Source organism: Centropristis striata, chromosome 23, assembly GCF_030273125.1.
Source record: "Centropristis striata isolate RG_2023a ecotype Rhode Island chromosome 23, C.striata_1.0, whole genome shotgun sequence".
In the NCBI taxonomy this organism is placed as follows: Eukaryota; Metazoa; Chordata; class Actinopteri; order Perciformes; family Serranidae; genus Centropristis; species Centropristis striata.
In genome coordinates this window covers 20860281-20886784 of record NC_081539.1, presented here as the reverse complement: position 1 = coordinate 20886784, position 26504 = coordinate 20860281, and the positions used below count along the sequence as shown (strand labels likewise).

Below are 26504 nucleotides of genomic sequence, written 5' to 3'. Positions count from 1 at the left end.
CTGTAATACTATAATGAAAAAAAATTGGCTGCACAGCTAAGCAGTGGCACCATATCCATTTAAAAAATACATCCATGAGCCGACTCATTAGTTAGCGAGTTAATGTTACGCTACCTAACATTACTTGCAGCTAATTTATTTAAATAAAATTAGAAACGTAACATGACTAAAACTTACATAGACTTGTCCGAGAATATTGTTTCTGCCTGAGTCACATCAGATAGATTTTCATTGACAATGATGGTCTTTAAACAATGAAGAAAACAAGTGCCATGATCCCATGCTTCCAATTATCAAAGTTTTGTTTTGATTAAGACACCCCTTGTGGCAGAAATTTCATACAATACATTTCAGCTAAAGCACCACAGACAAACTTGCTGAAACACCTCTGAAATCAATCTTAACTTCAACCAGAAATAATGGATTTACATCTGCTAATTATTAAGAGCAACATGCCAGAGAAAGTAAAACTACACCGCACACAGAAGGTACAGTATCAGAGTGTTTAGGAGGTAGGACTTTGTCTGTTTGGAAAGCACCAGCTCCACAGTGAAGGTTTAGACCTCGTGTAGTACAACAGAACAACATCATAATCAAAGTTTTTTCTTCAGGGTACAGCTCCGTGTTCACTCAAGAGTATATCAGCTCCGACAATGTGTAGCTCTACTCACAAGTGTGTGTTTGTGTGTTTAGAGGCTGCAGTTCAGTTTGTGCTGTACTTTGTGTTGAGATGAGAAGGTTAATGCGCATGTTTGTGTGTGTTTATTATTCTTTCTTGTGCATGTGTGTCTCTGTGCATCTGTTGGACTGAGCAGGTTAATGCTGGTTGACACATGCGGTTCACTGATCTCCTAGAGGAGTCGAGACTCGCAGCAAAACCTTCACACACAGGTATCCATGGCAACCACAAAAATTATATTTCTTCCTTCCCCGGCGAGCCGGAGATTCCAAGATGCTGAAATGCACAAATACATTGTCATTACCCGGCAGCCTCATACTTAACAGGGTTAGGCTTTTTCTGCCTGCTGTTCTCATTGTTCAGTGTGTTGCCTACACATGTAATTTAGAAATTCCTCTTGTTACCTTTCTCCGACAGAAACTCCATATTATCTTTACATGCAGGGTTGAAGCTTTTCTCCATGCCCACGTAAGACTGCTTTATTGAAAATTCTTTCCATCCACGGCCATTATTATGTTTCTGTTTTACATTCCTACATATTTTTGTTTGCAACTTGGTTCTGAGATTTGAAATATTTGATTTAGTCAATGAATGAAAGTAATGCTAGTCAGACTGGCAGGACATTATCAAATATTCATGTCACTTTACATGTGCTCCGGCTTGTATTTGGTTTCTTGTGAGGAATGAGGACCTTGTAGTAGCATTGATTGACAGATGATGGGGAATAAAGCTCTGTTCTACTCCACTATCTTCCTCTGCTGACAACTTCTGGTTGATTGCACAATGATCAGAGACTTTTCCCCCCAATAACAATACATGTTTATGGAAATGAGTTTAAAGGCTGAGCTCCAACAGTATAAAACTATATATCTGTACACCATATTATTAGTATAAAAAAAGCTAAACAAAAAGACATAAAAACCATTACTTTTTGCATGTGACTTCACATGTAATCTGCTCATTATAAAACTGGAGACAAAAAAAAAAAGAACATTCTGCTATTTATCTTACAATAATTTTAGTTACCTGAATTATTACAGTGAGCATATAAAATGGTTCAACTTAAAAAAGTTTCCTTAAAATATATTTCTTAACTTGTGCACCACACATCAAACATCTTTCTCTAACAATCCTCTTAAAAAGCCTGTAAGACTATATTGTACTAAAAGGTGTACTAGTAGCGGAACCAAGCGCATGCCTCCTTTTTCATCTCTATGAGGTAAAATAGGAATAAGCACATTGTGTCCTGCACCACATTCCTGAACAAGCAGAGGTTCAATCACATTTGCAGAAGTTATCAAAACTTTCAAAGAGCTCAGCTGGCGCCTTAAGCCACAGGAAATTCACTGGGACATCTGGAGGGATGTGTGCAGATTATTGCTCATTTAGTCTGTTCTAGACATCAGTAGGAAGAGGACTGAGATGGCTAAACACACGCACAGACTGGAGGATGCACACACACACAAACAGGCTTGGCTTTGGCAGATCTAACCCCAGGCGCACCACAACACACCTGTGTATAATCCCCTATGATGCCCTCTGGTCGTTTGTCCAATCCCCTCTCTCCTCCTGTCCTAGCTCATCCAATCAGAGGGCAGGTCAGGTAAAGTTTGCTTCCATCTCTTTAGCCCTGTGTTAATGTAAGACGATGTGAAATATGAAAAATACATCGCTGGTATCTGTTTGGTGATTTTATTTGATGCAGTCGTAAATACCTCACTTGTCCAGTCATTTGTATTACACTGTTAAAAATAAAAAAAATATACAAAGAAAAAATATTTAATTTGATGTTCAGATCAGATTTGCAGATTACAGATTTATAAAATGATCTGTTTGGAGAGTTTTGTAAAGTGGATAAACTATAGTATGCTATTTTAAGGAGTTTTACAAGGGACAGTGATGTAGCACAGGTAAAAACATGAGTTAACCTTGGTCTGTGATTCAGTGGATGGAGAGAGACTGATCCTGAATTGGCCCTCTTCTTTCTTAAAGGTATGATATGTCTATTTTATTTCTCAAATACATTGGTGATCATTGTTACCTACTGAAGCAGGTCCACTGTCACTAGGGACAGGTTCCAGTTCAGGAGCCGGTGCCAGAGTTGCAGAAGCATCAGCTGGGTGGACTGGAGTGTCATCGGACAGGACGCGTAGCAGTTGGAGCGGTCCAGGCCAGGTGATGAGGCAGCAGCCCCATCTGTTACTTCCACGCACCACCTCTGATCAGGATGGCTGCCAGTACCTTGTCAAGTAGAAAGATCGTAGACAGTGGAGGATGCATCAGACAACAAGTAGTCCTTGAGAGTTCACAGAAGCCATCGTTACAGTGTCTTTCTGTGCTTTGCTTGTCACCCAGACAATTTAAAATTCAGACTTCCTCTCCAAAACAACCGGACCTGGTGATTTAAACATGTCTAAACACTCAAAAAGTCTTAAAAAGATTATACAAAATTGTTGCTTCTCCAATGCTGTTCTGCCAAAAGAAGACCCGCCATTGCGGCAGTTATATTGATAAGTCGCATCCTTCTTTCACTTGCTTGCAAAACAAATGTGCATGCTAGCCAGATAAAGATCTTCCCAAACAAAGTGGTGGTGCTAATCAAAACACTATTACTTTTGTCCAGAGCAACCGCCAAGATCAACACAAAATTAAAGCTCCTTTCAGTCACTTTAACATAAATAATCAACCATTTTTTAAAAGGTTTATATACATAAATATGCAGCATAACCAGCTATATCATATTGAATTGATATGAATCTCCCTTCCACATCTGTGACTGTCTGCATGTTGTCAGGGATATCTTTGTTTCTAATGTGGAGGAGGATGCAGCCTACATTTCAACTTTTTTAAGTTATACAGTAGCCTAACCTTTATCGACGTGCATCATAAGATACAGGACTTCTTACTGTATTTCCTTGATCTTTGTACTTGCTCTTCCAAACTACACATATTGAGGTGAACATATAGATCCCATATAGATCCCAAATTATCCTGGGTCTTGAGAACAAAGAAGGAAAGGCCAAATTCTGTATATTCCCTAACCATTGCCGCTCCATCTTCTCTCAAGGTGTGAAATGCAACCAGACAAAACCTCAACACCACGATAAAAGCTCAGGAAATTACTTCCTTATTTTAGGAGTGATTGATTGTCCCCCTGACCTGTTAGACTGAAGAGGTGGTTAAGAAGAGGAGGCAGACTAAGATAATTGGGCCCGGTGGTATCCAAAGCCCGGCAGGTGTTGAAAGAACTCTCATAACAGAGGTACCTGCAGCGGCTGCAGCCCTGAACTCAAGCACACCTAGGATTTCACTACCTTGGAGGAATTTTGGTGTTTTATGTTTGGCATGTCTTTTATTGAATAGATGAAATATGAGAGATACTTGTAAAACCTATTGACATATTGGACATGCCACAAGAAAAAAACATATACAGGTGTCAAAAATCCTCTGTCGTGTCAACAAATAAATGCTGCATTTTTTGTTTCATCTTTTCTTGGCATGAACATAATGTCATTCGCTCTTTGAAAGTGATGTCAGTTGTTGGAAATATCTCCCCATTACGAGAGGGGTGTAATTCCCTTACCTGTTGAGGAGTAGGTAAAAGCTTTCACCATGAGCAAAAGGATCAGAGATTACATTTTGTTGAAGTGAAATAGCACAGGTGTTTTTACTCTTTAATTTCATTAGTGATGCATAGGGCTTTCTGAGTCCTTCTAGCCATTTCAAATGAAGAGGTAAAAGCAGGCATAAGCTTAAATGATAACATTCTTTCTCAGAGAAAAATATGCATGTACGAATCAAAGCTATTGTACTATCCTTATTATTATCTGCAAGCCAAGGGCTCTGTTCCAATTAAAGAATACCACAGATGGACCATTCAGCAAGCATGCACACACAAACGAACCTACAATAGGTACAGTAAAGTACCCAGTATTACAGAGCCAAGAGAAGAGCTTTATACTTTAAAAACTATTTAATCAGGAAAATCAACGCCTCACATCAAAGAAATGGAGATGAGGGACAGGCGGATAAAGAGGCTCATCAAAGAAGGAGATCTAGTTAGGGATTCAACGCCCTAATTCCCTTTCTCTTAAAACCTTCGTCAGAGGGGGCACAGGGCCAATTTGCTCCCTAAATGGCTGCGTGTGAATGGGCAGATTGCTTTGCATAGCCGCTGGGAATCTGGGCTTCTTCCTCTTTTTCTTCTCCACACGGAGCCTGTGAATTAGAAAAGATCCAAAGACAGATAGGCTTAACGGAGCCCTAGCTACCTTCCTTAAGTCCAGAGCCCTGTTCCAACTTCCAACTAATTCAATCCATGGCCTAACTCAATTAATAGACTTTAATGCACTGTTTCTTCTTTATCTTTTCTGTTTCCCGGGGATTGGGGACTTCAGTTGGAGTTGTAGAGTAATATCTGCAAAAAGGTTTGGATTGTAAGTCTGTCTGAATGTTAAGACAATGACATGTCCCAGCGGCATTCCGTTTGTCTATAATATTCATTCTTAATCTTAAACATCTCCTTAATCTCCCCTTCTGGGACTTGCCGTACATTAATGCAATGTAGTGTATAAAATATTGACAAACAGTCTTTTGTGTCTCTATATGTGTCGCTATAGGATTCATTAGTTAAAATGTCCTTGATGTGAGAGGACCTCCAAGTAGTGAGTCTGATGTTTTTTACATAATGTCAAACAAATCATTTCTCTAATCAAATGTAATAGTTCTATATGCTTTAAACTGTACAATTCATTAATTTTGGCCTTGTATTACCACCAAGGACACATACTCTATACATATGCTCTATAAACCTGTGGAAGTAGAAGAAAAAAAGCTCACATCGGTCAGTAACATAAATAATTAAATATCAGCCTTGCCAGTACACCTTCCCAGTATTCTTCAGGGCATTCGTGCACCTCATGAGGACAAATATTTCATGCTATCCTCTCTACTCAACAGAAACATTAACCTCATCTGAGTGCAAATGTGTGTACGTCTGTCTGAGCCGGTAGATCTGAGACCAGCTCTCCGCAATAGGCTTTCTATCACGCCTGCAGTTCCGATTGATCGTCTCGGCAATCAGCAATTAAGCCCTAGTGATCAGAGCGGGAGAGGGGAGGACGGGGGAGGGAAGAAGAGGTGGGAGGTAGCCCCCCCCCCCTCCCGGCCCACTCCTCTCTTGTCAGCCCAGGAAAGGCTTCACTCAGCTGGGGTGCGTTTGGCCCGGGGCTGGGCTCACTGGTGGAGGTTAACTCCAGCATAAATAAGCATCTTTGGACTCATTACAGGGATTAGAGAGTAATTCGCCTGCGAGGAAGGAGAAGACTGCCAGGGTTTTGGTACAGTTTACTACAGTCTTATAGGGGCGAGGGCCCTGGAGATTACAGAGGGAGAGAGATGGAAAGGCAGCAAAAGAGAGAAAGGCCAAGGGAAAAGAGAGGCTGGCTGTCAAGTGTGTGTGTGTGTGTGTGTGTGAGAGTCAATCCAAGCCCCCGGCTGCCCCCTTGATCTTGAGCATGTTGGGGTGCTGTGAAAACGGATAATGGGAGTTAGAACGACCGGGCCTGTCTAGAGAGAAGTGTGCTGATTGTTATAACTTTCCCTCATCTCTCTCTCCTCCACTTAACTAAATAAACACCCAAGAGGTAGCACTCTATCAATTTTAATGATGTTGAAATACAATTTAGGCACAAAATACACAACAAATGCTAATTTGGCCATGATGAGAGGCATCAGAAATTCCTCCCATTATTTATTCAGCTGACTTTCTGCATTTTTCATCAGAACAAATATTCCCATTTCAACAAACACACAGACACACACACACGTGCTAACACACAGCCAATTTGGAGCATAAATCAACACGATCGCTCATCAAATATATGCTCTGTGTGGTTCTCTGTAGTCTGTCCACTGCACCAAAGACAAATAGTTCTGTCCAAAGTCCAGCTGGAGAAACAGAAGGGGGCAGAGGATTGTCAATATATGCACACATACATTAAACATGGCAGGTCTGTGTGTGTTCAGGAAAGACACAGACATCATAAAGACTGAAGTCCAGTCATAAACTCGACTACCTGGTCAATCTTTCAAAAACAAGTGCATTTCTTCATGTTGTGATATACAAAATATTCTTATGTAATAAAGTTTAATTATTTCATTTATTTTCATCAAAATGTGGTGAACATTAATATCCTTTTTCTTAATCATACAAAGGTGGTCAATCATGACTGTTCAATGCATATTTGTATTCCATTTGTGCAGTTATAAAGATATGAACCACCGTTTTACTTTCAATAATACCTGCAATTTTAAAATAAACTCAGTCATGACAGCTTCACCTGCCAATCATCTCCACCTCCATCCTGACAGGCTCAGGCTGCCCTGCGTCTGCACCACACTTAGGACAGGTGAGGTAAGAGCCTGCAATGGTGTGGCTTTTGATGCAGTAGTAGCAGAAAACATGTTGGCAGCCCACTGTATGAGGCATGGTCGGCCACTCTCCGCACAGTCCACACTCTTTCCACATCTCTTGCCCTTCCGTCTCTCCCTCCCTGTCTGTACGATCTCCTCCAAAAACAATCGAAAACATCTGTGCCTTTAGTTTCTTTATATTGATCAGTGGTAAAAGAAAGATGAGGAACTGAGCGAAGCCGTGCCACAGCAGCTCGCGGTTCATGTACTGGTAGGTTACGTCCCGGACCACATTTGGCTTGCTGAAAACCGCCCGGGCTCCTACAATCCTTTCAGCCAGGACCGGATGTTGACCTTTCCTTAGGAACACTAGGAAGTTGATGAGACTTGCAAGCTGTGTGATACCAGAAACTAGGGTCAGGCAACTGCGGAGACCCTGTTGGAGTAAACTACCGCCTCTTTCAGACACAGGCCCTCCTGAACCCATGCACAGCAGCAGGCTGTGGGATCGCTCCTGGAGCCAGCGTGGACCTGCAGTGAACAGGGCCAGAGCCAGCTTCTGCCTGCGAGTCAGAGGTCTGTAGCGGGGAGACGAGGAGAGGTTGTTGTGGTAGCGTAGGCTCAGTAAAGACTGGCCCACAGTGGCGCTGTTAGAATAAAGTGTGAACCTCCACAGAAGCAAATGGAGCAGAGCCCTCAGTTCAGGCTCCAGCGGGGTGAGCAGACCCGGCCGAAAGTTGTGGAAGCACTTGGAAAACTGGGTCCATAGCAGCTGCTCTAGGGCTGAGTCTAGCTCGAGGGCATCCAGCTGGTTGATACGCAATACTGGGATCTGTGGGTCAACATCGGATTCTGAACGAGGAATTCCAACCATCCTTTTCTGGTTGTCTTCATGTTCATAACCTGCTGGAAAAATAAGACCAACAAGGATATGTATTAATCATCTTTTTCAGGATATTCAATTTTAAAGTTTATGCATCATGTAGAAAAAAAACTAAGAGATCAGGATCTTTTTTCAGCCTTGATCTCTTTTTGTTTTGTTTGAACCATCATTCTAGATGTCATGATACTGTATTCACCAACTTAAACTTTGTCAAAAATGGATTTAAGCTGAAGTGCACAAGTTATCAAACAGGTTTTAAACAAATAAAACAGGATGGTTAAAAGCTGGCCAAAACTATAAATAAGTAAAAAGTTGTAAAGCAAACAAACAAAAAAAATATTTTACCTTCAAATTTCCTTTAAAGCTGGGTATAATCTTGTACATAAATATTTTATGACTTGACATTATTAAAATGTCATGTTAATGTACAGACAGCACTACTTAAATGTCTATTAAAAGTCATGAACATGAAGAAAATATATACAGGAGGTACCACTAGAAAAAGGACCACTGGGTTGTTGGGAGGAATGAGGCCCCGGAGGTGAGGCCCATCCTGTTAGGAAGGTTATTTTTTCTTTATACATAGGAACGGAAATCACTTTTCACATGTAAAACCCGTCCTTAATGCAACCTTTGAGCTGCGCAATGCAGAGGAGCAGGGGGTCTTAGACTGCTCTCTCCAGTGTATAAACACACACAATCCAACACACACACACACATAGACACACACACACAGGAGGCGAAGCCCAGGGGCTCTTGGTGCCTGCTCCCTCTGGAGATAGGGGTGTGTGTACAAATCACATCACTAGGGATTAGGCTAACGGCACAGTCTCTGGTACACCGTAAACATCTGCCAAATGTGGAACAATTTTCCTCCCCCTAGAGTCGACTCCATATGGGATCCCACCATTGTGACGTCTGGGCTATTTTGCGCTGCATACGTTTCCAAACTGCTCACAGTTCCCCCCCGTTTTATCTGCCCTATCCTCAAATGAAACGCTTAAGAAGTGGGAGACTAACTAACGCAAGGAGAGACAGAGCAAGAGGCCCACAGAGAGAGAGAGAGAGAGAGTGAGAGAGAGAGACAGAGAGGCCTTTTTTTGACAGTGGCTTTTGTGTCTCGCTGAACAGGATTTGTCACGAGGCTTTAAAAGAGATTTCAGCCGGGTAAATATGGCAGTTTTGACAGAAAGAGAGAGAGATGATGGTCACTTTAGACGTTTCTCGAGGAGGTAAAAAAAAATTCTAATATGCGGTGGCAATGCTTGGGGTTTATTGTGGTGCACAGGACCATCTGTGTATTCATGATGTTTCAATAGAGCCAGGATACACCGTCCAACTAAGTTAGAATTAGCAAATGAATGAAAAAAGAGTGAATTCACGCTGAAGTAAGCAGGTGTGACAAATTCATTGAGCTGCATTTGAAATGCTGCCATGTTTAGTGACTAGAACCTCGCCTGTGACGGAAGTGGAGTTTGAGTTTTAAAAAAAATAGAGGTAGTCTGAATGTGTATGGTAACCAATAAACAGGCTCCATTTGTTTAGCTTAATCTGAAAGTTTTTCCTTGATGGGAGAAAATGTGCAGATTATGTGCCTGTGTGTGTGTGTGTGTATGTGACTATGTATGTATGTCAAGGGTAGCCTTGATCTATGCAGAGCTCTAATACAGAGCTAAATTAATCTATCAGTCCATGGTTACGCAGACGAGCACACACACAGCCAGGTGGTGGAAATCCCCGTCACAGCAGCAGCAGCCCTCTCGGGAGAGCAAACCCGGCCGGGTCCAATATTCTTTTCAAAGCCTTTTATCGAGCAGTTTACAAGTTATGAATGAATATGTTTTATTTGGGGAAACACGGTATTGACAGCCACCTATCAATAGTAATGTGACTATTGTCAAGGGTCTGTCAATATTAATGTAATTATGATGTAGAGGGATCAGAGGGATGCCGGAGTCGGGGGCCAAGTAACATCTCCTGCCCACTGCCATATCAATAGCTGGGATTGCTATTGACAGCTTCCCTTCAGACTTGCAGCACTTGCCAAATATATAACAAGCAGACACTTCAGTCAATGCCGGGCTGCCTATAAAAATTAAGCATTTGAATTTACAGGGCTTTTATCGTGGACAGCTGGAAATCCATGTTCCTTATGTAATAGTCAAAAGTCACAGTCAATGCCAGTGTTTACAGAGCGCTGGTACAGAGTGTGTTAGAGGACACACAAAATGTATACACGAATACCAGTGCAGAGACTTTTTCTCTGATGAAATCATTCAAACACACACACTTGGTGTGATACATTGACTTGATAATTCTCTCGTTGGGTCAGCCAACAACTGACCCAGAGACAAAATGCCCTCTCTTGGAGAGCCGGCAGCTGACGACCAGCAGGGTCAGAAGGCAGGTTGAAGGAGTTAGCTGAAAAAAAATCTACAGAAAATCTGGGGTCTGAGTTCTCGCTTTTTTATCAGAGTTTGTATGAAATACTTTAAAAACACCTTCCTGGGAATATTAAAGGGTATTTTGATTCAGGTCAGATGAGAGGTTTTTTCTCCCCTTGTTCCCTTAGCCTGTGCATCTTGTTCAGACAAAGATAGCGCACTGACTCAAGGCTGACTGCCATAGCTTACAGACAACAACAACAACAACAACAATATCCAATCTAACAGGGAACACACTGCAACATCGCTTCAAGGCAAAAGGGGCCATGACCAGTGCGAGGAAGGAGAGCCGAAGAAACAAAAGCGTACAGAGCATCAGACTGAAGCCTCGCAGCTGCACTGGGTCCTCTGAAAACTAGACAACGGGCTGTAATGACAACAACCAAACAGAAAGATGGATAGACAAAGAGATGGACTAAAAAAGACAGACGCGTCAGACAACGCGTCATGAACCCCTCAGCTGGGAGCTCTGAGCTACTGTCTACTGATACAGTGAACGAAAAAAAAAACTGGGGGTAAAGATAGCTAAGGAGAAAAATGAGGGAGTAGGAAAACAGATAAGCACAAACCTCTCCCTAGGAGCTGACCTTGAGACTGACGGTCACAATAAAGGAGGAGGGAACATTCCTGAAGCATATGCGGCTCAGCCACACTGAGGTGCAGGCATCCAGGGAATAGCCTATAGACAGAGGAAGGCTGCACTTTCTTCTTGACCTTGGCTTTGGTGTCTAGGGAGGGGATGAGGGTGTTTAGGGCAGGGGACTAAAGACTAAGGGATGCTGGGAAGGTGGAGTATCTCTGGGGGATTTGCTTTTTCTGCAGCGGACAAGTGCTCTGAAGCTTCTCACAAGGGTATCATTCCATGCAATTTGGAAACTGTGTGTCCAAAAGTCTCGATTTAGCTCCTGGCGTGGTGCAGGGCTCAAATTCCTAAGCACTTAGCTATGGTTGTTAGCATAATATATTTGCTGAAATAATGCATAAACGTTCACTTGGCTTTCTATGATGCTTGTAGCGAGAAATAGGCTATGCATTGGCAAAGCATGCTGGATTACAACTTTACATTTTCTTCTCTCGCTCATGTAAATTAATTTGTGTAAAAGCTCTGGTGAATAAAACCTATTTCTCTGAGCACTCCGGTCTCATTTTTTTTCTCTCTCTCTCTCCCCCGCTCCCTCACTTTATTGCCCTTCTTTCGCCAGGAACGAGTGAAGGCCTATTAGCCATGGCCTTCTAATGTCCTCACTATGAAAACGGATGAGAATGTCAGATTTAGAACTTTTAAGAGAGTGATGTCATACAGCAGACCACAGGCATTACGGGGACGCTAAGATTACCCAGGCGGTAACCAGACTAATTGTTATGAGTCTGTTTCATGAAAAATGAATGTGTGCAAATGCACAGAGGGGTCTTCAGGCTGTGTGTATGTGTGTGCGTCACACACTAATGCTTTATCAAGGCTCTCCTCTTTCTGTAATCACCCAAGACTCCTCCGAGCCATGGGGTGAGGGCCAAGTTAATGCCTGAACACAAAAAAAAAAAACACACACATCAGTTAGAACAGCACTCTGACACACAAAAATGTGCTCTGCTTAATCTGGTTTGCTCAGAAGGTAAATTATTTAAGAGAATTAATTGATTTCAGGAGTAGGAAGGTTGAGTATGCTAGGGTTGTATGAGTAATAAGTACAGGGGGTTTGCAAAAAAACAACTTAAAAAGTAATGAAACATTTAGAGGGCAGACAGGCACAATGAACGTGGAAAAAGTGGAACAGCTAATAAATGAGAGAACTGAATTTGTGTCTTTCTTAGGAGTCACTGAGAGCACTGGGGCCTCACCTCATGCAAATACAATGTGTTATACTGAGGAATATTTGATCAGCACATTTCTTAGCTCCAGCTTTATGCATGAAAACATAGTGTCTGTGTTTTTAATCAATTAAAATGGGTGTAGGAGTGGAAAATTCTAAACTGAGGTGAAGCTACTTTTTATCTCCTATAAAATCTATAAGAATATGAAGGACACTGTTAAATGTTGAGATGTAAGAAATTGCTTAAAAACAGTCAAACTGACTGTACCAATGCTACTTTTAGGAATTCCACTTTGACATGTATCTGTGAATCAATTTGGGGAATTGGATTGCTGTCACTGCAAATTGTCCCCCTAATGACATGCCAATATGTTATATTTTCATCTCAATTTGGAAGTCTAATGGATTGATTTCCTGCAAAAAATGTGCCTTCTGGCAATGTAGACATTAGAACTAATATGCCTAAAATATCATGAATAAATACAGTAATAATTGGAGACTAACGAATATGATGTAAAGACTGTCCTATCAGTCTATGAATAGCTGGTAAGTATTGATTCTATAGTTGCACAGAAATTAAAGAAATAAGAAAAACATGATAATACATAGGTATATTGGATAATTTTGTAGCTATTATAACTGAAACTATGTTATACAGTTGTGTATATTTTGTATATATGTTATGTTTTGCTCTGTTCACAAAACATGTTTTGTTCTGTTAACTGACTAGCTATAAATAAGTGCACAGATAACCCTGCTGCCTTTATCACTTGCCTTCATCTGGAAACTGTATAAAATGACCTTATGACCCCAGAGTGAGATCACAGCGCAGTTTAACTTCAGTGACTCCCTTAAAAACACACTCATTACACTAAGTGTTTAGCTCCAGAAGCACGCGCCTATACTTCAATCTCATGCAATCAGCCGCTCCACATTCTCCTCATAATGACATTGTCTCTTAATTTTTTAAGCCCATGCCCATCAGTCTTTAACAACAACAAAACCCAAATCTGCTCCATTTTGATAATAAGGCAAAAGCATTATGTGATAATCACAGTGGGGATTAGGTTTTGGCAGAGTGTGCAAGAGCAGTGCAGTCAAAGCCAGTGGAAAAGAGAGATATAACCAAGAGACAGATAAGAGTAGAGGAGCGATGATTGGGATGAGAGAAATGAAGTGAGTAGTCTCTTGAAAATCAATAAGATCAACTTTGCCTTGAATCTCAATGTTGAAGGTTTTGATCTCTGGCACTGATTATTTAGGGGAATAATGGAATTATGTGCGGAGCAGTACAACATAGTCTTGAAGGAACACACACTCACAAGGTTACCATCCAAACTTGCAGCTGGGTAAATATACCTGGAGATGACTCGTAATGAATACTAATTCACTATTGTGGGACGTTTGAACGGTATGAACTAAGCACATCGACAGATATCAACAATCAATTTGATTTTAAATGCAAACATGCAGATAAATTGAACAAATGTCGCTTTAGAGGCACAACACTTGACAATAAACAGCAACACAGAGGTGATATTAGACCTCGAGTCTCTGTCTGCACCGCTGAGAAGAAGCAGACGTGACGCATTTCAGCTTTCTGTGGAAATACCGGGGTTTGGAGGAAAGCAATGCAGACTCGAGTATTCGCCTAACAACACAACGAAGATATATTTACCCATTTCTTTTCAGGGCAAAGACGAACTCAATGTTACCCAGTCCTCCTTGATTGGACCAGACGAAAACAATCTGTAGTTCCGGGTTTTGCAAATATGACCCGCCTCTTAAAGAAAACTCACCAATGGTGTGGAGTTACGTCATGATTACGACCGCAATGATCCAAATGAGCCAATCAGCGCACACAGCGCCAAGGCAGCGGCAAACTGTAGGGGGAAGCGTCGTTCTGTCTGGAAATAACTCATTCAAAGTCCTCCGTTGTAGTAACGGCACATAGCGACCAAATTGTTGGTGAAACCACGGTAATTCACAGAAAGTAACACATATAGTGTCGTATATGCACTCAAAATGCCATGTGTTGACTTTTTTTTAAGTTGCTCTTCAGTTGTCTGATAATAAGCTGTGTGAGGCTGTGCAGAGGTTCAACCGGAGTGACACGCCGTGATTATGAGTGTCACCTAACAGTTTGCTTTTTCCAGCCTGCGGTTTGTTTCTGAAACACTTTCTTCGAGCCATGCTGAAAACGTACGCAACAACAAGCCAAAAGACAGCATCACCTGAGTCAGACGAAAACTCGAAGCTTACGGGCCATGGGAGTGATACTTTGAACCTGACCTCACCCTCAAGAGATGAGCTAAAAGTTGTCATCCGGGATTCTGGGACAGAGACAAACGACATTAAACAGCTTCTAAACGAGTTCAAACGACTTTACGTGCAGAGACTGAGATGTTTGGAGCTAGACGCAACAGTGACACAAGAGGAAGTACTGCAGGTGAGTGCTGATTCTCCAGATGTTTTCACTGTGACGTAGTCACGGTAGCGTGGCCGAGCGGTCTAAGGCGCTGGATTTAGGCTCCAGTCTCTCTGGAGGCGTGGGTTCGAATCCCACCGCTGCCATTATGATCATTTAAAGTTGTTAGAAGTCGTCTTGAAGAGTGAACACGCGTTTGAGGAAGAAATATAAGGTACAAGTTGTGTGACTAACTAATGTTATGTAAAAGTGTGTAACTCTAACACTAATCTGGAAGTGTGGTTTAGGTGAGAATTGATCTTTTATCGCCTCTTTAGTGATACTGTAACTTTTACTGACACAATTAACTCTGAAATCACCCTGTTCCTCATTTTACAGCAGTTTACACTCTGAATCCTCCTAAGGTAATCATTCGGGGTTCTGGCCCTGGTTTTATGTTTTCAGGAAGACATTATTGAGGACCCCATTCATACCCAAAGTCCATATACAGGAAGTGCAGTTTTCTGCTGACATCTATTGTCATTAGGTTATCATCCATCCAATACAAATCAAAGAGCATCCTGTCCACCGTGACTCGGGCATCAGAAGATGACCTCTGTCCTGTCAGACAAATGACAGGAGGAAGCGCAGGGGTGCTTTCATAAAGCCGCAGCACTTGTAACAGGTGGCAAATTGCATTATGTTTCCATCTGAGCGGCAGAGATCAGGAACACAGATCCACACTCATATTTAAAAAAGAGAGGTTTCTAATCATCAGGATTGTCATGTGACATCATTTAGCTACAGAATGTAGCCTGTGTGAGTTGGGCTGTGCATCAAAGCAAGTGTAACAAGGTTTCAGAGATGGGTTTCGGTCAGCCGGCCCCAGTCGCGGGCCTATTTAACAAGGTTATGTGTTTAGAACCCAGGAGCTCCCAAGTCCTAAAGGTTGATGTAGGCAATTAATCATGAAGCTTGTCCATTGAAAACATAGAGCCCATTCATCCATAACCAATTGTAGGTTTTATGATGTTTCCTAACATGTTAGAACAACCTCCCAATTAAAAAATTCATATAAACTATTTTTTCCTTATGCTTAAGGCAGTGATAGCTGTCAGGGGCTGAGCTGGCATTCACAAGGAGTCTCAGATAGATTTATAAAAAGGAGGCTTTAATTAACCCAAAAAGCAACCAATTTGCAAAATATGCAGCAAAATTCTTGGCCCATAAAAATGTCAGATTAACAGAATTTAATTCAGGTTATGCTAACTAACTGTAAACTGTATAAAACTGCACAGACTAAACTGAACCAACAAACTGAAGACGAATATAAACACTTTCAATGATCAGACCATTTTTCTGGCAAAGGGGTTTCACAAAGGCAAGCACTACCAACTTAACCACAAATAAAACAGTTTTAATACTGGCATTTAAACAAAACAAGTGCAGCACAGAAATGCGTGCCAGCAGTTGCAGCTCTCACTATCACAAATGGCTGCTCCAAAGCTGGAACACAGTAAACCAACATGCCATAAAGTTTTATATCACGGATGCAATTTAAGTTCCACACCTTTTTATAAATACAATGTCAACCCTGGATTTTTTTTAAATCTTAGATTCTGTCACATCTTTGTAAAGTTACTCTCCCTGAAGCTATACACTAGTGTTATATTATTCGCCAGGGGACGGTTTAAACTGCTTGTTGACTTTTTTGGCTTTAGGGGACAGACGTTCATGAACACAGATGTACAGGTGCACCTCTAAGGCAGAATTATTCTGAAATTCAGAGCCATTCCCTTTTATCAGAGCTGCAGTTATTGTATATGTAGGCTATCTGGTTACCTATGTAAACACAGTTTTTTTAAAGAACCGAAACAAAACTATACTGAATAACTGTGAGGATTTCATACATGATATCAGTTGAGGAGCCTTTTTATCTGATCTATTTTTTGTACACAATAAAAGGTGTACTTCAAAATGCATTCTTCCAGACATAAAGAAGCAACAGAGAATACCATATTTCTAAGCCTGCTCTAACCCCTGACCAGATTTATATTCTTTCTTGCTCATGAAGTATTCCTCTCTAATACAGTTCAGATGTCATCTTTTGTGAATCCTAGGTGGGTTGCTCTATGAAAGCCCAAATTATCTGACTTCCTTTCTGGCAGCAGTAGTTTTCTATAGAGGTTTTGGAAATTTAAACAATGTCTTAAATTTCAAAACCAATTGGATACTACTCATGAAGGTGATGCCTAAATTCGGTGAACAAATTAGACAGGAAATTCAATCCTACTATATAGTCCTACTAATAACAAGCCTATTAATATATATTATAATGGATGTGTTATTTAACTTAACATAAGAAGATGGGAAGATGTCTCACAATAGAACTGATATAAAAGTCTTTATTTTAGGCTATTACAAATTTCTGCTTCCCTCGTAAGCAATGTGTTGCTGCTCTCATTTTGTCGGTCCTCCAGATGTTAAAAATACATGGTCTACTTGTGGTAGAATGAGAGCTTGTGGCCATCAGATGTAGATTTCACCACCAAATCAATTTCTGCTACCTTCTTCAGATGTGTTTTTGTCACAAAGTAAAAGAATCACCACCTGTGGGAAAGAACAAACCTGTCATTCACTCACCACCCGGTATATTTCCCTGTTAAATTATATTCTTAATCTCAGTGGGATTACCCTAAAGACTCAAGATTTAGATTAAACTAAATAAAACATACACTTTCAGATTCTGGTTTGTCTGGGGAGCATTCGTGTTTCCCTCATTGGAGGCATATAGTCGCTGTTTTTCTGTTCATCCAGATGTGTGTCAAACTGATATCTGACATCACTTTGACGTTTGAGTCTTGGAGAAATTATGCATCTCACTTCTGTAATCTGTCAACTTCAAAAACAGTGATTTGCCAAAAGGGAGTGCTACATTTGTAGGTCAGTGAAGATGACATACTGTCTTTGCAACTCTCTCGTTCATATTGCAGCTAATTTCCGATAGTGATTTATGTTCACTGGCAACTTTTGGCCCCAATGTATGAGGTAGCTGCAGGGAGGAAATTGGGGTGGATAGATTAGTTTAGTCTTTGACTTCAACAATGTAGACTGACATTTGTGTCCCTTCCCATGCTGTAATTCAGTGTGTTCTAAACATTTAAAATGTTTATTTTTTTGTTTGTCAAAGCGCTTTTTCTTACTTTAACTGTGTGTTTTACTTCTGTAAGCATAAATATACATATCACAATTAAGTTACCACAAGTGGATATTGAAGGGAAAACAAAATTTACCCTTTACATTTTATGAACAACATATGAGCAAAATACTGTAATTATGTTTTCCCCCAAAGCATACCAAGCTAATACAAAATAGTTGTATATCATTGTTATTCTTCGGGAAAACCGGGATTCTGTTTCGGGGTGACCCAAGTTTTACATAGTTTTTGATGTACAAATGATGTGTTTACTGCTCTCTTGTTTAAAACAGGAGTTTTAGCTTGCCATTTATTTGACTGACTCCATAAAGTGAAACAACTTGAAATTTAGAAAAAAACAGCTTGGTGTACTGTCAGCTTGTTAAACACAATAAATTACCCACTGTTTGATCCTGCTGTGCTGTTATTCTTGCAGAAGAAAGTGAATTTCCTGTGGTCTTATGTGAATGACCTCGCAGACCAGAACCAGGTGCTGGTTCAGACTATTGAGGATCTGCAGAAGGAAGCTGACTACAAGGTTTCCAAATGGGGAATGAAGCTCTGCACCTCTGATCGCATTTTGGACGTAAGGTTTTATAAATGTCTTTATAGCATTTCAGCTTAATGAAGTAGTTGGCCCAGATAGAGTATCATTATTTTCTTTATTTTTGTACTTTAAACAGATTTATAGTGTTCTTTATGGTATTTATTTCCTTGATAAATATTGTTTTCAGTAGATTATTATTTACAGAAATACAGTTAGGGTTTCAATACATTATAGAGCTTTAGAATATTTTTAGAGACATGTTACACAGTATACCCTCAAAAGTTGTAATATGTACAATATATTTTGGAGCATGGGATGAACACACCCGAAGATAACCACGACTCCCCTTGTGTGCACCCACACATGTATGAAAAGAGCACAATATTCTTACGTATGCTTAAAGAAAATGTAAAAGAAAAGTCTGGCTCAGTTCTCCAGGTGAAACCTTTCAAAGATTTGCAACATGAATTAAATGTATAAACCCAACTTATATCCTTTGGATATTTAATACTTACTTAAACATTAGCAATAAGTGGAGCAGCATATGTCAATAGAAAGATATCTACTCATAGCCACCATCTATATACAAATATCAAGCATGCATATACACAGCGAAATGTTTTCAAAAGAGATAAAATAAGACAGGAAGAGAAAGAGAGAATAACAGCTCATGGCATTATTTTTTATTGTGTAGTATATATCTTCAAGATCCTTTCTTTGTGTACACTCCTCGAGGCCAAGGCCTCTTAGACTTTACAGAATCCAATCAGTAGAGATCACTCTGAATATGGTTAACAGATAAGCCCCTGAAAATCCCTCAGTTGTTTATACAGAACAATATCAGTATATTGAATAATGGCAATGTAGAAAAGCAATTAGGAAGAACATTGAGCTGTGTAGCATTTTGTATAATAGATATTCTTGCTGCTGTTTGTTGCTTCTTGATGCTGAGACCTAATACAGTGCACTCTTTAGTAAAGATGCATGTAAAGTGAAAAAGGAGTCAAACAGAGACAGCTCTATTATGTTATTACTTTTAAAGTTTGTAGCCTTAACTGTCTCTGAAGGAAACCTTAAATTACTGAAGCCTTTTTTTGTTCATTTGTTTTTAATGCAAGATTTCATCACTTCAAGAAAGCATCATAAAGACTACATCACTTGATGTAGTGACCTTAAGGTATTGTTCCATTTCAGTTATAGCCAGGCCTCCATCAATATTCGCTCTTCAGAGTGAATTTTGCACACAGAAAAGTAATTATGGCCTTTTATCCATCAGAGTACTTATCTGCTATTATAGAGAAGGTCAGAGGGCCAGCTTTGTGTGCTCTCTGCACTGGTCACAAAGGTCACTATAATACAATGCTTGCATTTCTCAACATTCATTGCAGTCAGTTTTTTAACTTTTATATAATTTTAAAACTTAATTTTAATTTAACTTTTCTTTGGTGACATATTGCATTCACTTCCATAAGGCTTTCTCAGATACCGTTTCTGTATAGGCTTTACACTATTATTATTAAGTTTCTATAAATGCTTACTGAAGGGTGAGGATGGCCATGCCCTTTTAGTTTTCACCATAGACTGTATGAAAGAAGTGGAGGTTGCGCTTGGTTCTGAACAGTGAAGCCAATGCAGAAGTGCCTAAACCTGCATTTTTTTCTAATAGCCAGCAGGGGGGTCTCCACTGGTTGCAAAAAGAAGGAAATAAGCCTAACTCCAACTTTATTTACCTTATTATGGTCTCATTTGCTAGTTTCAAGGCGTTTACAATTAGGGATGGGTACCTTTCACATTTGAACCGATACAGTACCAATACCCGGTACCTGGGAATCGGCATTGGTACTCAACGGTACCAATTTTCGGTACTTTTGCGTTTGTTTATGGTAATAAATGTTAATTTGTTTAATAATAAAATCTCATTTCAACATATTTATTGCTCAAAATATAAACTTATATCAAAACAACTTATAAATTATAACTTATTTATATCAAAACAATATAAAATCCAGGATGAGCAGTGCTTTATTGTTGAGTGAACGTGCATTTTGTAACATGAAGGTTGCAGTGTTATCAAAGGATGCCGGAACAGAGGTTGGGAGGTGGATGATGCTGTCAACACAGAGGAGCGCTCTCAGGTGGCAAGTGCACGGAGAAAAAAAAAAACAGGTTGCAAGTGCACGTGTGATTTGTTGTGATGACGTCGTAGGTGTGCAGCGGAGCACCGGTCAGACAATATTGTGGGCATAGCATGGTTAGAATAAACAAAGTTGAGTCGGGCTGCTCTGTGTACATATAGAGGATGACGCAGGAGTCCGAGGGATTTAATTTCAGCGAGGCAGTTTGGAGTAAAGTGGCAGGTAATATTCCTGAGTTGAAGAGCGGAGTATTAGCGGAGGACTAGAGATGCATCAGCTAGCTGCTAGCTGTTAATGACTGGTCTACAGAAGAATGGAGAGAGCAAATGGAGTAAGGAAGGTCCAATCTTGACGCAGACGAAGGCCAAGCCCGGGTAGAGACATTGGAGAGATAGCAGCTGGCGGCTAGCAGGCCCAGACCCTTCGTCTCTGCGCCGGGGTGGACGAGGGCAGCAGCTAGTGGCCACGGTGAGCAGACAGGACCAGACGAGGAGGTAAACAAATGAAAAATATTGCGATCGTCAGCACGCTTGTAAATCAAAGACGTCAAATGAAAACAGGTTGAAATCAATGATCAGTTTAAAGTTAACGCTGTTTAGGTACCGAAACATTGTACCGTTTGATTTTACATGAATCGGTACTCGGTAGTACCGACGGAACTCGGTCGGTACCTAAAAAAGTACCGAATTCGCTACCCATCCCTATTTACAATACAGCATGATTTTGTAAATGATGGTCCCATTTAGAGTAAAATAGACATTAAAGCAGGGCCTTCTTTAGGGCTACCAAGGCTACCCATCAATGATAGAGGCAAAGCAATCATAGACTGTCTAAAAATACTGACATAGTCACTGTAACATCACCTGTCTGTTTGTGGACTGGACATTGTAATTTTGGCTGTCACTTCTAGCATCTAGCTCCACGAATCCAAGATTGTGGCCACCCAAATTTTTGAGGATTTAAACGGCAGGGTTGAGCGGTAATTTTTTATTTCACTGGCCTGAAGTTGGTCAAAAATCGACTTGCCCAAAGTCCGTTTTTAATTGCCCCTATACAAACTGTTTTAGCTGTTACCAGATATCCAGAAAGACTTGTGGTTTAGTCTTTATTTAAGTGAATGATGAATTCGAACAAGGAAATAAGGTGTTACAGATGCAAAGCAACAAACATCCTTGCATATCGAAACTGGTATTAATTCTTAATTACCACCAATCCAATTGCGCAAGTGAGTTGCTAGATTAACTAGCCTAAAATGACATTGTACTTGCCCCGGGGCATTGGGCAGTCCTTATTCTTGAGCCCTGACCACTAGGCCACAAACCAATGGGTAGCATCAAGGTGGCTATGGTGTTCATGTGTTATCAGTAATTTTATTCTAAGCACAAAGCACTTTACCAATTTATGAAGCTCTCTTTTGCAGATTGAAAAACACTGCTAAAGAGTTCATCTAGCTGCATAGTTTAGCTATCGTTCGTGACAACAGCAGCTTCTTTTGGCAGCCAAAGAGACACAGTGTGAGGAAGCACAATAGTTTGTTGCCATGCTATCGACCCATGTTCTGAGCCTTTGAATCTCCATTTTCACCCGTCTTAAACGATGCTCTCACTGTCTGTTTATGTTACTTTTTTATGTTTTCAGGGTCTAGATTGGTAAACAAATACAAACAAATGGACTGCTTCACTCAACAGTCTATTAGGATAGCCAGGGGACAACAGTGTGTTTCTGCTCTGATGTCCATAATGTGAAATCCAATCAAATGAAGAGCATTTAGAGCTACTTATGGACCGTTCCACCATGTAAACGATGCAATGAGCTCTGTAATAGGAGCTTGGCTAACGTCTGATTGAATCGTAGTGTATGGTCTTGTTGATGCACAATAGGGTTGAACTGTAATGGACACTAAACAGAGTTTGTTTTGTGGTCATAATATCATGAAATCCAAGGCTTGTGTTCTCTGTTCTAGACTGCTGCAATTAGCCTGTTGTCTATTTGTCATCCATCGACAGACGGATGTAGCATCGTCATATTCCCTGCATATAATATAAACACATGAATTTAACAGTACTTTGTAAATAATACAAATGTCTATTTTAATCTGTGGTTATAGGACAATACTTTCAGTACACAAGTTCACTTCAGTATGAAAGTTATAGGAGCTGGACTGTAAAACAACATTGTTTAACTCTGAGAATCTGTATTAGTGTTGGGATGTAGACTCACAGTCCTTGTGGTGCTCTTGCTGGTATCAGTTTCTATACTTAGCAGTTTTTCCAGCCAGTGAAAAATGTACGGAAAAACTTTCTTTGTGTCATTCGGTTACAATAAAAAGTATTATCATAAGTGCTGAGAAGTTTTTGGAAACTTCTGGGAAACTTCCTCAAAGTAATTTCCTTCAGTCGTCTAGGTTATACTCTTGTTGGATAGTCACTTTTGGCAGCTTAAGGATTAGTAATCATATAATGCAATAAAATTGGCACTTTATTGATCTCTGTAGAAGAGTTTTTTCCACTTGTGTTATTCCAGGCAGGTCAAAGGCACAAGGGCAGCTAGAGAACAACATGTGGAGCTGGCAGGGATTCAGTATCTTGCTTGAAGAGACTTTTGTTGGCCAAATGGTGGCCAACTTGGGGTTTCAGTAACAGTTGGAGGATGAATAAAGCATTTGCCTTCATAGGACATATAATTAGGAAAACATAAAGGCTCAACTTTAATATATTATATGTTCATGTCATCGTATTTCGCCCCACTAACAGCAGGCTGCAGATGGTATGAAGCTTGATGAAAATTGGTCAGCAGTTGGCTGTTAAAGTCTTTTGTGTGTGTGACTAGTGTTTCAAAGAAAAGATCTGAAGTCAGACTTTACTCTGTTAGATAACACATCCAACATACTGAACACATGAACAGCCTTAATGTGGGTCCTATTCTTTCTTTTCTGTGATCTCTTGCTTATTCAAGTCTATGTTCAAGTGCATCATGCTTCTGCATCCATCAGTTGCTGTGTCTTTGTATCTCTTGTCTTATCTGAATGTCACGATCCTGCAAATCCGCAAATCAATTTTCAAATAAACATTTTTATTCAGCACTAAAGTGTGTGCCATTGTTAGACTATTGAGTCTTGATTTGTAAAGATCACCAGATTATTAGTTTTATGCCCTGACAACTTTTATTTCCATTTTTCCATATTTCCATTATATTTTTCTAGAATATACCACAATAAGGCCAGCCGGTCAGAATTGGGCATCCTGCTGATGATTGTGATAATTTTGATTTATTTTTTTAAATTTATGATTCATATCACACACAGATCAGGTACGTAGTATATGTTAGGAATTTCGGACATTGTGTTTGTGTGAACATGCAGTCTGTGTGTGTGTGTGTGTGTGTGTTTGTGTGTTGGGCAGATTTTTTAATTCCCAGAGTTTAGCCCCTAGCCTGCAGGGCAGTATGAGGGGCTGTGAAGGCCTGAGGGGGATCAGTGTAGATCAGAACAGATCAGTAGGGATCATTTAGGATCACTGGCCTTCTCTTTGATCCACTCATCCTGTCATCTCACTCATTCCCACATAATTCTCAAATCATTACCATGGCATATTCAAAACACCCACGTTAGTAAACACAATTTTGAGACTGGAGATGTACGTGGTGCTGCAGCTTAAATTGAAAGTATCCCATTTTTTATGCTTGTTAGCTTTCCTTGTTTATAGGAGACAGGGTTAACAAAGAAGACCTAATTTATTTTGTCTTATTTGTATCAGAGAAGAAAAAATTGGGTTATAACAAGTGACGACTACAAATTTGCTAACTGGATGCCGGGAATATCTCCAGCTGTGATGAGAGTCTCCAATTTTTTTGTGTGATTCACAAAGTGACTATTTATGACATTCCCCATAAACCACAGAACAGGGGCTATTAAAATGCTCAGGAACCAAATGAGAAAATTGGTCTCATGACTTAATCCATGCTAATGAGAACATCATTTTTTCTGTCATGTGGAGCACCCTCCGTAGTAGCACTCTTAAGACCCATTTCAACAAAACAGTACATAAAAGAAGAGGACTGTAAGTTATGGCGTAGCTGTTGGAAGAAAAACTTTTCTGGAATTAACACAACAGCTCTCTTTTCAGAATGATTTCATACGGTTCACAACCACACATGCAGATGCAGCTTTCATCTGTTTCCATGTCACAGCAATGCTACAAATATATGTACACCCATTTCCTGGAAAGATTAATTCTAATAGCGTTGTTGATATGTTTTTTTTTTGTTGCTATAACTGATTAAGAACAGAATTATGCTTGCTAGCCTGTATACTATTCATACTGTGGACACAATGTAAAGAAGCAGCTGACCCTGTGTAGTGGGTAGTGCTCAGCCCAAGTCAATGAGAAAAAGTGGAAACTCAATTCAGCTCTGCGTTAAAAACAGTCCGTGAACTGTGTGACCTTTATCACCCCCCTCCTCTCTCTCTCTGTCACACACACACATACATTTGCTTGTATAGCATCTGCTTGGAGGGAGAGCGGGAGTGAGAGTGCGAACAAGGGAGCAGGGGAGGTCAGGGGGTTGCGATGGTTGACTATGCTAATGCTGTTGTTAATGACTTTGCTGTGAGTGATAATTGATCGTCTTCATTACCATATTAACTTCTCTGCCCCCACCCTTCCCATGCCCCCCACAACTCCCAGTCTATGCCTATGCAGTAATGGATGCCCCCGTTTGATCCTTCAAATAATGAACTAATTAGCTTAATTAAAATCAATAGAAGTGCCAATACCAGGTTAGACATCTCAGGGATGCCGTCTCTATCCGCAGGGAAAGGAATTTTCAGAATGAGAGGGTGAGAGAGGATGGATGGCAGGAGGTTAGAGGAGCAATATATAAACAGCAGGAAGGGTGGGAAAAGGTGAGGAGCAAGAAGAAGAAAAGCGAGACGGAGACACGCGAGCAGAAAACGAAGAAGTGGTTGTTCGAAAAGAGAGTAGGACATTTTTAACATTAACATTCAAAATTAAGATGAGATCGGTATGCACAAACGGACAAAAAAAGTCAGTGGGACAATAGCGCTTGCAAGTTTAATAGTGATTGGACAAAGCCGAAGACAAGAAAGCATGAGAGAAAGAGACAGAAAATGTCAGAGTAAAGGAGGGAGCCACAGAGAAGGGAAACTAAATGGGAGAGAGAGAGAGAGAGAGAGAGAGAGAGAGAGAGAGAGAGAGAGAGAGAGAGAGAGAGAGAGAGAGAGAGAGAGAGAGAGAGAGAGAGAGAGAGAGAGAGAGAGAGAGAGAGAGAGAGAGAGAGAGAGAGAGAGTGAGGGCGAAAGAGGTTCCTAATGCTGATTTATGAGTGCTTGACGGTCGTTAGCTGGAATAAATGGCTTGTAGGAGTGGCTGCAGCATTACTCCCTGTACAGGATACTAAGTGCATTGTAAGGTCAGCCATAAGGCCAAACTTACATATGTAGTGCTCTGCCCTTGTAAACCTTTGTTAATATATCAGCCACAGGATGGGACTATAACTAGTCTATCTGATACAGCAGGATGAGTGTGACTCCCTAACCTGTATGGTAATTATTTTATTCCACTTTGAATTTTCTGTTAGAACAACACAATAGTTTAGTGGACAGAACTTTTGTAGTTGGACAAAATAACCATAAAAAACACCTACTGTGTTTGTAGTAAATGTGATTTGCTACAAAAAGAATAAGAGTGGAACGGACATGAAACTTTTTGTCATGGTCATTTTACTAGTCATTCTTGATTGCGATAAAATAAGAAAATGTTAACCTGCTTCAGCGGTAATAGTTCTTTGCAGTTCTAGTTATCAAGGTATCATTTAAGTCAGTTGTTTCTAAATTTTTCTTGCAAGGCCACCCTTTTGCGAACAAAAAACGTTTTATCCTGCCACGTTGATGTGAATGTGAATGTCCTGTTCTATTGTTCAATTCATTACATTTCTACAACACAGAGGTGAAACAATTAGTCGATAAAG

At 40.3% G+C, this 26504-nt stretch overlaps 2 protein-coding genes and 1 non-coding gene across 4 annotated transcripts in view; 2 read left to right on the top strand and 1 right to left on the bottom strand.

The window, feature by feature from the left end:
- Positions 1 to 6391: 6391 nt before the first annotated feature.
- On the bottom strand, positions 6392 to 13996 carry pex2 (peroxisomal biogenesis factor 2). Of its 2 annotated transcripts, none has more exons than XM_059326993.1 (2): positions 13910 to 13996; positions 6392 to 7999 (listed from the first exon to the last, which is right to left on the bottom strand). In XM_059326993.1, exons 1-2 carry the CDS (start codon positions 13911 to 13913, stop codon positions 7017 to 7019), a joined length of 987 nt encoding a protein of 328 aa, XP_059182976.1. In that variant the 5' UTR covers positions 13914 to 13996; the 3' UTR covers positions 6392 to 7016. The 2 variants fall into 2 exon arrangements, with proteins under 2 accessions (XP_059182976.1, XP_059182977.1); XM_059326994.1 differs by having other exon boundaries at positions 6392 to 7996; positions 13910 to 13941.
- A 147-nt stretch (positions 13997 to 14143) lies between these two features.
- Positions 14144 to 26504, top strand: part of LOC131962440 (golgin subfamily A member 6-like protein 25) — a 47288-nt gene continuing 34927 nt past the window's right edge. Inside the window, exons 1-2 of the mRNA XM_059327442.1 lie at positions 14144 to 14680; positions 18271 to 18420. Of these exons, the coding sequence (XP_059183425.1) occupies positions 14423 to 14680; positions 18271 to 18420 (408 nt within the window). The 5' untranslated portion in view covers positions 14144 to 14422. The remainder of the gene's footprint in view (positions 14681 to 18270; positions 18421 to 26504) is intronic.
- On the top strand, positions 14724 to 14805 carry trnal-uag (transfer RNA leucine (anticodon UAG)). Its single transcript has one exon. It is a non-coding gene; the product is annotated as a tRNA-Leu (tRNA).